General features: G+C 44.1%; 1 protein-coding gene across 2 annotated transcripts; it reads right to left on the bottom strand.

Annotated features, from left to right (window-relative positions):
- Window positions 1–206: 206 nt before the first annotated feature.
- SIX4 (SIX homeobox 4) lies at window positions 207–12,379 on the bottom strand. Of its 2 annotated transcripts, XM_081115915.1 has the most exons (4): window positions 12,325–12,379; window positions 11,293–12,116; window positions 7,970–8,655; window positions 207–4,519 (listed from the first exon to the last, which is right to left on the bottom strand). In XM_081115915.1, exons 1-4 carry the CDS (start codon window positions 12,325–12,327, stop codon window positions 3,726–3,728), a joined length of 2,307 nt encoding a protein of 768 aa, XP_080972041.1. In that variant the 5' UTR covers window positions 12,328–12,379; the 3' UTR covers window positions 207–3,725. The 2 variants fall into 2 exon arrangements, with proteins under 2 accessions (XP_080972041.1, XP_080972040.1); XM_081115914.1 differs by lacking the exon at window positions 12,325–12,379 and having other exon boundaries at window positions 11,293–12,198.

The raw sequence follows: 12,379 nt of genomic DNA on the forward strand, positions 1-12,379 counted from the left end.
CAGGAAATTAAATTAATCATTTAGCTCTGAGGATGCAGTACAGTTAAGTGAATGACATAATTTTGTAGAGACCAACAGATCATTTTCCCAAAATGACTCCTTTTGTCTTTATATTTGCCAGTCTATGAAATGTTTGTGTGGGTTTTTGCTTTTCTTTTTCCTTTGTTGCTTTTTTCAAGGAAAAATCACTTTCAGCACAAGGTATGTATAAATATAAAGTTTATTTAGCATAGTGTTTAGAAAAATAAGTTCACATCATTTCAGAAAACAAATAAAACACTTAATTGTCCAGGCATAAACCCCTATTACAGTACAACATACATACTTTAGATCTCTTTGGTTGGGTAATTAAGCACAGAAATGTTCTGGGACATGCTCTGTGTGCCATCACCTAACAGTGCAGTAAAGACTCTTGTTACCCCATCCCATGATATACATTCTGTATAGATTTTCTCTTTGTGTAAGGCACAGTAAAACCATATTGAGTATATAACTGGTTGCCTCTAAACATACAGTACATGCAACTAAAGAATAAAATTTTTTGAGAACCCTGAAAGCCAAAAGAGTCACATGCTATATAATTTTGATTAATAAAATGTATAGTTGTAATGTTAAATCAACATGATGTATCAATTAGATACAAAATAAATGTTAGGCTCTAATCATCTAAGTTCTAGGAAGGCTTTGAAACATCTTTTGTAAAATGTAATTCTTTCCCCCACAGTTTTCCTGAATTATTTCTATTCTTATGATGAGATGATCTGTGAAAAACATTTTAAAGAATGAAGAACTTCTGGCTATGTACTAATGCACACTTGTCTAAGATGTAGCAGGGCAGGCTGCAACACATGCCCAATAATCCAACTTTTACCATGCAAGATGGAAGGGCATATACAAGGTGATTTAAGGTCAGTGTGCAATTTATCTACGGATTTTTATCTATGGCTATAGTGTCTACCTGCCTTTCGTAACACAAGAAAGGCACTGAAACGTGTACAATTCGTCTTTTCATTACTATAAATATACATGAGCTATAAAGCAGTACAACACAGGTGCTCTTGCTTGATTGAGGAACAAATGCACCTTCTCTTTAAACAATAGACTGTCTTTTACTAGATGTAACTAAGAGCTAAATGCCAAATTCTGGCTGATAAGAGTGCATAGTTAGGCTCACACCAAAAATCCCACAGCCAGCAACAGAGGTTGGGGTTTGCAGGGAGAGTCATTTACCCCTATTCTGATTCCTCTGTGGGGACCATTAGAGGGTCACTTGCAGCATCTTCAAGCATTGGTTTATGTAAGAGAGAAGTTCTGCCACATGAACTCCAAGGGTTCTGAGTCTGGCCCTTGGTATTGCAAAAGACATTTGCAATTCTGTGCATGGAGATCATGGGGTTTATCTTATTTCATTCACATATATATGGGCTATATACCAACTGGCCCGTATTTTACTGAAAGAACAGAAAAGAACAACAAGTTCTTTATAATGTGCATTGATTCTTACCTGGTATATTGTGTAGCTACCTGTAGTAATTGTAGGGTTATAATTACATTGTGTTGGGAGTATGAATGGATTTCCTAGGTAAGTCTTAAGTTTTGTGCTATCTTTTCTTTAAGGGAAAAAAGAGGAAGAACTGTGAATAAAAGAGGCTGATTATATTTTTGGAAGACATAGGAAACTTCTCCAGTTATGTATGTATAACATACATAACTTTTAAAACCTTCCCACCTCCCTTATTGGATGGGTATTTTTAAATAATTAACAAACTTTTGATATCTGCAGCAATCAAGTGGAAAACATCATTTTCATGTAAACTACACCATGTAACTAATCTCAGTAACATGATCAGCACACACCCAAAGAAAAAACAAGCCGTATAAGTAGTGGTGGAGTGGAACAGAACTCTTAAAATACCTGACTTTGTAAAAAACAAATGAAAAACATGTAGTTTCAGCAGTTTAGGAACAGTCCCCAATTCTATAAAAAAATTGGATCTAAGTTATCAAAATGATGGGAGAGGAATTCTTCATAGGGCTCTTCATCTATGCCTGCCACCTTCCATTTGCAGTAACAACAGAAGTTAAATCCTCTATGGCCCTTACTCAGCATGCTCCGCATGTAGTGATCTAGAGTGGATCCTCTGTTCTGATCTGAAAGCAAGCAAGATGTGGTGACATCCTGAGACCATTTCCCCACTTTTCTTGCTTTGCAGAGACCAGAGGCTTTATATTCACTACATAAAGGCATTTGCATTATTACAACTTGTGTTCAGAGTCCTGATAAAAACTATAACCACAGCTCACATTAGCCAACAAGCTTCTTCCAGAAACCCCAAAAGATTTACTTTTAAAGACATGATAATATAGTGCAAACAACAGCCATATGTCATAACGTAACAACTGATTCAAAACATTTAGAACTAAGTTTCAACACGACGGAATTCCGCTCAATAGGCTCTACATACTCTTTCTTTACTTTAAATTGGTTGTTTTCATAGCCTACAGAACTGATTCTACATGGTCTATGCTTGTTATTTTCATTGTAATGAAAAGCATTAGCAATAATTAGTTGTTCATCCATTTGCATTATAAACATTATACATGATAATAAAAGTGAAACTTAAGTTCTTCGAATTTAAAGCAATTCTGTGGTGAAATTAACCCTGTGAGAATAGAAAAGAGCCATCAGTGCTTCTGTTGACACTCCTGTACCTTAGTGAGAATAATAAAAAGGCCACAAGGTAAAAAGGCACATAGAATTCTATATAAAACATATTTAAATGAATCAGAGAGCTGCTAAATAAAGAACGATGTGAAAAAAGGTACCAAAATTCCAATATTGGGAGTTGGATTTCCTGTTTCAGTGTTATTAATATTGACCTTAATAGATTCCTGATAAAAATCATTACTTTTAAAATCCTACAAAAAGTAAAACTTCGTTGGAAATAACTATGTTCACTTCCTGTTCAAACAATAAAAATAAATTAAACAGTAAGAAAACGTTTTTTCTTTTCAGTTCATAGTGTCTGAAGTATAAGAGAAACATATACAGCATAAATAAAATTCACTGTAATTACTCAAATCCTTGCTTATAGGACTAATATATTTACACTCATACTGAAATTTGTTTCAGAGTTTTTAGTGGAGTTGCAAACTTTCTCAGCCACACAGAACTATTAGCAATCACATTTGGAAATGTGTAGAGACAAACCAAGATTTTCACAAAAATGCTGAAAAACAGAAATGCAAATATTCAAAAATATACCCTTAGAATAGTGTCGAGTACCGTTTATGCTACTGAACCTTATCAATGCCCATGGAGTAAAAGTAAACAAAAGGGATTGTATTGTTTCTAATGCTCTGCAGTGATACTTAATTTTGTTAGGTGCATACATTTTTAATTTAAAAAACTATCAAGTTCCATTTGACCTCAGAATTATATTAAGTCAACCAAATGATACACTTTGACTTGATATATTCCATCTTGTTCCTTTGTCTCCATCTATTTAAAAGAGAACATATGTGAAGAAAGGCTGCAGTAATGCAGTTCTACTCCTGTATATTTAACTGTGATCTTCATGCAGATCAATCCAAAGTCTCTTGACTGCATTTACTTGCAAAACTAGTGTTTCCCTTTAAATGGGAAAATGCTTTATGTCCTCAGGGCTTCGTGGAAAGATTTGCTGGCTGATGCCAGAAAAAAAAAGGGGGGGGGGAGATAAAGTTTATAAATCTTGCATATCTTCATCCAATTGGACAGTTTGGAGCTTGGCAAGCTCTTTTTTGTCTGTTTCCAGGTCTTCACAAACAGTTTCAACCATGCCCTCTAGGACATACTTGGATTTGGAGTCCAGCATCATTAAGTTGCTTGTGGTTTTGCTCTCTGAATTTAAGAAATTCTCTTTTATGTTAGTTACTGATTGCAGAACCAACCGATGCTCTCTGACAAAATCCTGGTGTACCGCTGGGGAGGGGTGACCCACCTGATCTTCAACTGCAGGAACTATTTCCCCAAGGGCAGCCTGGGTCATGGGGACAGACAATAGATCTTGACCAGTAACAAGGGAGCAGTTCTGAAGAGTTGCATAGTTAGTGTTGCTGACAGATGTCACAGTAGATTTGCTTGCCACAGGTGCAGACATTGGCTGGCTATCAGCAATGTCAGGGTTTAGTTCAGTGGGATTTAGTAGGGTAGGGGGAGTCAGGGAAAAACTGTGAGTTGGGGATACATTAACTAATGAGGAGGCAAGTGGATGGAGGCCACTCCCCGAGATATTTTCAGAGGACAGATTTGCATTTACTTGTGCATTCTGATTGACAGGCATCAACTGAGAAAATACCAGGCTCCTCTCCAAGCCCTCTTGTTTAACAGATCCTATAGTCTGGCCTGAATTAGGAACAGTGTATACCACTGCACTGGGCGCAAGGGAGCTCAAGAAAACCTTTCCTTGCTGGACTGTGGTAGACTCACTTGTAAATGTGCTCCCATCTGAAGTGCTTGAATTTACTGAAATATTACCTAAAAAAAAAAAAAAAAGTACAGATTATCATTGATTAAACTGATAAGGAAAGAAAAAAAGTTACTTTTTTACACACATGATTTTCCTCAGGTTCAGGAAAAATCACTTTGAGCACTTAAAACTACAGATTCCCAGGCTCTTCCCCTAAGAATCTGGCTTAGTAAGTCCTAGAACAGGTGCATTTTTAACTCCCTGAAGAATTCTGATGACCAAGTGGGAGTGAGAACTACTGGTTTTAGAAACCAAGTGTGAAAAAAATCTTTTCCAAGATCTAATTTTAGTCAAGTTCCTAGTTCATAAAGAATATTCATTAATTTCCATAAGACCCAACTTGTTATCTTTCAATTAATTGATAGTTATTGCTAACTCTGCCAGTTAGAACTAGAAAACACAAATGCAAAATAAAATGCCTTTGTTCAGGACAAGCTCAGTAACTCACATAAAATATAAATGGAAATGTAGAAAATGCCACATAAAATGAGTTACCCTGGGGCTTAATGTTAACCATATAAACCTGTACAGACAAGTTGCAAACTTTTGCCAAACTAACCATAAAGTAATGTCAAGTCAACAAAACATTCAGTAGGTTTTGTTTTTCTTTTCTTGGGCCAGTTCTGAATTTTCACTGTTGTAATGATAATAATGAAACATGCTTTTAAAAATATAGGTTAATATAAAGAACTAGAGCTAATGCTTTTCTGAAAGGTTTAAGTCTTTTGAGGCTCTTGCTATTTTGGTCTGCAGAGACCAGAAGTAGAAAAAGAAATGTAAGTAGAAAGCTGAGATGTTCAAATCAAGTAATTCAGTCAATGTCAATGAATCAGACCCTAGCCCCACTCCCACCGTCAAATAAAACCCTTTTCTTTCTGAGTCTTTACATAGGCACAGTGAAAGGATGGCAATTATCTTGCCACCGATAGAAAAGTGGACTTGGGGGAATTCTGTGACAGAAGTTTCAGAAGGGCTGTTTACCCTGATTTTGAATTAGATGTTCAGTAAACTCTTTACTATTTTGAGAAAACAGTCCAATAATAAAGGCAATTCACCTAAAACATTTGTTTTTGAAATACTACAGTAATTGTGATTATATTACCACCTATATTGATAAATCCATGTCACAGGGCTGTTTATGTCTTTCCAAACATTTTAAAGCACCCTCAATGCAAAAGAATGTCTTTAAAATAAAATGAAACGAAAACAAATGCACTATATTTGAACTTAAAAAAAATTAACCACCCAAAAGTATTCATCATGGAAATAATCGTGTTAAGAAAAACATTTCTATGTATGTCTGGGCTCTTCCCTAACAAATGTTTGTTCTAGGCCAAATGAATGAAAAGGTTTTTATTTGAAAACGTTTATCTTCAACTTAAGTATGCCTCAAAATTCCTGTTGACTGCTAAACTGTAGCAAAAAATATCTGAAGTAAATGTTTATTTTCTTGTGTTATGTGGTTGTGAAATTGTCAGTGCATATGTGAACAAAATAGTTATTTTTTGATAGAGCCATAAACAACATAAACGTGACATTTTCCCCAATTGCTATTGAATATAAAGTAGTATTTCTGAATGTGTAGGAATTATTATATAAGTGAAAGGTGAAAAGCTGATGTGATCTAAAAGCTGACATTTAAATATAACTACAATTAAATTACAAATTGAACAATAATTTCAAAATCAGCTAAAATATCCAATTGAAAAATGATACAGGTACAAAGTATAACTTTGTAATGATGGTAAAATAAAAGAAAAAAACCCCTTATTTTTCAGATTATAAAGTGAGAAAAAGATGTAGATATTCTGCTTTCCCATATAAATTCCACCTATATAGGAAGATTATCTTGTCTAGATATTTTTAAGAAAGCCTCAGGTATCTCTTTTTGAGAAAGGCTGAATCCCCAAGTTCTCTATTAAGAACTTCAATCCACAACTACTATAAAGAAACATTGCTTCCTGGACCCATCTGGTTAAACTTAAACCTTCAAGTCACCCAGACAGTCTAAGGACTGACAGCTCTGTTATTTGAGCTTAGCTTTTTAAACTGAAAATGCTATTCTTATTCATATTAAACACCCCATTTTAAAAATTAGTCAATAGTTTGCAATAATTTTCTATGGTAGCACTTTTCTAGGTTACATGTGAAAAATATTTCTGCTTTTCTCCTTGCCCAATCTATATACTGGGGTTTTTGGTCAAATATGTACTCTAAAATGTTACATACTGCTTGGAAATTTCCTAAAGAAAGAAAAGAGTTTAAATCCACATTAAATTATTATAAAACTAAGCACTTTGGGTTTCCCTGTGGTTTTCATATTTTTGTCCTATGTTGGACAGTGACTTAGCTTAATCCTTTCCATAACCTGGAACAATGAAAAAATAAATAGTATGCTGCAGAACTGTTGTTTTACTGCCATTTTACCTAAAGAGAAACAAACGTACTGAATGGAATTTACTCCATAATAATTTTTCCATTAATGCCTCAAATAAGCTAAAGTAGATCACAGTTGTTACAAATTGATTTTTTTTTTTTTAAATAAAAACCATTTTATAGGAAGCTGACCTTTAAGGCAAACAATTACTTATTTTGTGTTGGTAAAACAATCTGTACTTTCAGATTTGTTGGCAGGAAGGTAAACATGCGTTAACATCTCATACGCCTGAAGTCAAGGGGATATGTAAACTTCACCGCCATTCTAACCATTCCTGTTTCTATATAGAAAAAAATGACATAGAGCCATCCAGACTTGGTTAAAGTCAGTGAAGGACTGGCATATCAGCTTCCGGTTTCCCCAAGTTTAGATCAGTGCTTTCCTTAGCAGATTGTCTTTAGTAAAGCCACAAACGCATAGATTGAGGCTTATGGTTGCCCTCACTAATAAACCTGCATTTAGAAGGTGAGTAGACATGCGGAGCAACAGACCCTCCATCACGTATTCTTCTGGTCTGTCTCTAGATCTATTAGTCTTAGCTAAAGAAGGAACACGAATCACACACAGTTGATCCAGTCTTGCTCTTCTAAAACACTTTTTGGTCAAGTAAATAATGCTTAGGTAAAGTGGACACATTCTTATCAACTGCTTCACTAATTTTGTGTTCTTAGCAATGTTATTAATTTTTAATCTTAAAATGTCAAACAATGGGTTATTTTGTAAGCACCGATTGACTTATCATATTTCTATACTCACAGACCTCAAAAGACTTGCTATGAACTGTATTTTTCCATTCAGTTGTTAGGGAAATACAAGCCCATCCCCATGATGCCAGGGAACCAGGCAAGCTGCGTATGACATGGACGTTGTGAAGGAGAAACAAATCACAGCCATTCTGCAGCTGTGGCCGCCAATAGGGTACCTGAACAGTCACATCAATCCGCAGCTCTCACCAAGTGCGTCACTTACAGCAGCTGGCTAAACATTACTGGTGCCTTATAGTACCAAATGAGACTTTTACCTTGTGAAGCGGCCCCTGAAACAGGAGGCAGCTGCAGTGGAGAGAATCCAACGCTCCCATTAAGAAACTGGCTGTTTGCTCCGGAATTGGGGATCTGGACAATGCCATACTGATTAATTTGCACTGGTGTAGTAAAAGTCACGACAGAGCCTCCGTCCTGGGAAGCCACTGTTTGGATGCCTTCTCTTTTCACCTCAGTGCTGGGGATCAGCCCTGGGAACGACACAGGGGCACTGGGGCTGTAGGAGGTGGTGGCTGCTGAGTTAGCTGAAGAACTCTGGAGGACTTTGAATTCCTTCACATCCTGGGAGGTAGAGCCCAGTATGTCAGTCATGGATATACCATTACTCACAATGTTTGATGCCATTTTGGGTGGGTTCAATGACACTGTTTGTGTATTTCCCACATTTAGTCCATTAAGGATAACTCCGTTAGGTCCCTGAATGAAAGAATTACCATTAAGGAAGACAGGTGAAGTACTTGCAGGTACCAAGCTTCCATTCAACAAAACTCCGGAAGAGCTTAATATCTTAGCATTTCCAATTTGTTGCATGTACACTGGCTCCATGTGACCGGAAAGGCTAAGGCTGGTGACACCATCGGATGAGCTGGAGAGTGGATGGGGAGACAAATCCTCATGACCCTTGCTGGATTCATCTTCAGTGCTGGGGTTGCCGTCTGACTCACTGCATTGAGGGGGAGATCAAGACATTAAGAAGGTCAGGAGGCTGACATTCTACATAGTGCCATTTGTTTGGAAAACCAGCTTCTAACCCCATTGAAGACAGCATTTAAGAAAAGCACAGCAGGAAATCTTTTACTTTTCTTTAAGCTATGAGGCCTTTCAGCAGATTCTGACCAGACAGAAAATCTGGGAAGATGTAAACTCAACTACCGTAATAGGATTTACAGGAGAATTGTTTTTATAGCATTGGAGTTATTCTTCACTGTTAAATATGCCACTATCTATACCACAGAAAAAACTCATTAAGTGATTTGGTGGGTCTTTCCTGTTTAGGAACTCCTTCCCCTCCCTTTACACCAATTCACATTAGTGTAATTTTGAAGGTAAATGAAAGTGCCAAAGGAGCAGGAGGTGGAAAGTGTTGTTTTGTTTGCCAGTTAGTTAACAAGAGATCATTTTCTCACCTGCTCCCAAACTTCTACTCCACAAGACTGACAACTCTTTCATTCAACAAAGTGGCTGGCCTTGTAGGAAAGGCACTTTCAACCCAAGAACCGCTTTGTGCAGTCGCCCTTGAATCCAAAGGAAGCCATAGGGGCCTATTTAACATACACCATCCAGGGCCCTGGTGAGGTGGGAGGGAAAGGGTGGGTCACTCAGCTGCCCAATAACTACCAGACTCCTCCCCAGCACCCTCGGTCCTTTGGTTCCAGACAGGACTGTGTTTCTTAGCTCCCTGACTTGGGGGGAATAACAAATCTGGGGAAGGGTAGTGGTGGGGGTTTCCCATTTGGTCTGAGGGTGGGCGGGGGAGGATGATGGCAGATTGGAAGCGCGGCGAGACTTGGCCCAGCAGAAGATCCGACATCCCTGCAGTGCCCGGCGGTCGTTCGCTTTCATGCCGAGGGGAGGGGATTACCCGGGCTTTGGGCTGCGGGGCCAGGAGCGCAGAAAGCACTTTGATTTACGAGCTGAGGCTGAGCCGCCGTCGCCGTCTGCGAGGGTGACTCACCGGGGGTACGGGTAGGAGGTAGATCCGGAGAGGGGCCTAAACCAGGCAACTGGGCTCGGGGCGGGGGTGTAGGGTTGGGGGAGGAACGAGGCAGAGAGAATGTGGTGAAGGAGACCCAGGGAACGCGCCTCGCCCGGGAGCGGAGGCTGCAGGGCAGCTGGCCTGCGTCCGGCGCCCGCTCTCCACCCTCTGTCCCCAAATCCCCGGGATCCTTGGCTTCAAACGGGAACCGGGGCAGGTGGCGTGGCGTTACCAGTGCATCTCCTCCGAGTCTCTGGCAGGCCCGACGGAGGGTGCCCGCAGGTCGCAGCGCGCGTTTTGTTTTGGTTACCGCGAGGCCGGCCTGCGGCCAGCGCCTCCCTCCCCACCTGGGGATAGGAACTTCGGAGCCGGCGCGCCCCGCAGGAGCGCAGGGGCGGGGGCGGGCCGCTGCGGGCTCTGGAATGCGCCCGGCGAGCACCTTCGCCGGGCCAGGCAGGCTCCCGGGCTCCCAGATGTCTTCCCCGAGCAGAACCTTAGCGCTGCGTTTGGATTCTCTCTCTCCTATCCCCGAGGGGCTAGAGACACCACCTCTTTAGGCGACCTTCTGACTTTACGTCGCCCAAAATACAGACACACACACACCCCAGGTGTCTAACTCGGGAGAACCCACAAAAGAGGTGGAAAGCCCGATTATATCCTACCAGTCGGAGAAAAAAAAACCCCTGCCAGTCAAAAAGTTCAAACCCGCCAGGGTGGGCGCTCTGGAGGTGCGGAGTTGGTAGCACCCCCACTCATCCCTGCTGTCCTTATGCCGCAAGCCCCCTCCTCCAACCGCCGTACCAGGCGGGAGCCACGCTGTGTTACGGGGCCCAGGAAGCAGCTCTCCAGCCCCAGTACCCCAGCGGCACTGAAACCCGACCCGAACGAGTTCAGAATCAGGTTTCAAAACACCGCAGAGCCGAGCCGCACCAGCACCCCACGTTGCCGCGGCCGCGAAGGGAACCTCGGCGGGCAGAGTGAATGATTAACTCTGTCATTTAAAACCTCGACGGCCCCAGACCCCCTTCTGCGCAGCCAGCCCCCACCAACACTCTCCGCGCTCCAGAGCGGCCGGAGCGACCTCCCGCAGGCGCACGCGCAGGGGGGGGGGGCGGGGGGCGCAGCGGCCTCCTGGGGGTCGGGGAGGGCGCGCGCGCGCCCCGAGGGTGCGACCCCGCGGACGTGCGGACCCCCGGCGCTGGCAACCTCCGCCGGCCTCCGGTGGCAGCGAGCGTGGCCTTCCCGGCGCCTGCACACGCTCCTTCGCCCCGCCAGAACCAGGGAGAGAGTGGCAACTTCAAAGCCAGAGAGATGGGGGTGGGAAACGGGGCAGCAGTGACCAGCCGGGGTGGGGGCGGGGACTGAGACCTAGGCGGGCGACGAGAAACTTCTGGGGGGGAGGGTAAGCAGTGAGGTTCCCCCGCCCCTAGCCTCCGCCGCCCCCCTTTCCCCGTCCGGGAGAGAGGTGGGGGGCGGGGAGAGGTGGGCAGCCGGACCAGGCTGGTGGGGAAGGTAAGCGCCATGTTTGCGAGCGCTAGGAGGAAAAGAAAGCTGGGAAGGGGGTGGGGGAGACGAAGGCGGAGGGGGAGGAAAGTTGGCGCTCACCTTTTGGACTGGGTCTCCGAGGGGTTCCGATCGCGCTGCCGCCGGTTCTTGAACCAGTTGCTGACCTGGGTGAGGGAGAGGCCGGTGATCTTGGCCAGGTGCCGCTTCTCGGCGGGCGAAGGGTAGCGATTCTGCTTGTAGAGCTCCTTGAGCGCGTTGCGCGACTTCTCCTTGAAACAATACACCGTCTCCTCGCCGTCCCAGATGGTGCGGGGCAGGGGGAATTTCCTGCGGAGCCGGTACTTGTCCACGGCGCCCAGCGGCCGGCCGCGGGCTCGTTCGGCCTCGGTGTAGCGCGCCTTGTACCAGAGCTGCTGCAGCAGCGGGTGGTTGGCCGACTCGAAGCTGTGGCTCTCGAGGATGCTGTAGAGCTCGGGGTAGATGCCCTGGTGGAAGGCCACCAGCGCCCGCGCCTTCAGCAGGCTCTCGTTGCCACGTAGCAGGTCGCTCTGGGGCAGGGACCACAGGAACCGGGCCAGGCGGTCCAGGTTGCCCCCCTGCTGCAGCGCCTCGCACACGCAGGCGACATGGTCGGGCGAGAAGGCCAGCGTGGTCTGCGCGGCGGCGGCCGCGGCGTGCTGGTGCCTGCCCAGAAGTTCCGAGCGGAGTTGTACCTGATCCGCCGCCGCTCCGGCCGCCGCCGCCGCGGCCCCTTCCTCTCCTCTCACCCTGGCGGCGGCGTCCCCCGGCTCCAGGGCAAAAGGGGCTGGAGCCGGGGGGCTCAGCCCAGCCGCCGCGCCCCCCGCCACTTCTCGAGGCGCCTCCTGCCCTTCCGAGGCGCTTTCCATCCCATTCTCCTGCTTGATGTCCGCCGCACTTGCAATCTGCCCGGTGGGGGAGGAAGAGGACATTTTTTGTTGTTTATTTTCCTCCCTCCCTCACTCCCTCGCACTCTTTTCCTCTTTCTTTCCCCCGCTCTTACTCCTCCTTCTTCGTCTCCCTCCCCCCTCCCCCCCTCCGGAAAGCCCACTCCCTCCCTCCCGGTTTCGGCTGGATCTGGCCGATCAGGTTTCCCCCCGGCCACGCAGTCACCATTAAGATAGCTGCTAGAGCAAAGTAGTGTAAAAGGATCGCCGCTCGCCGCCGC

This window comes from Miniopterus schreibersii (assembly GCF_964146895.1).
Source record: "Miniopterus schreibersii genome assembly, chromosome: 1".
NCBI classification, from domain to species: domain Eukaryota; kingdom Metazoa; phylum Chordata; class Mammalia; order Chiroptera; family Miniopteridae; genus Miniopterus; species Miniopterus schreibersii.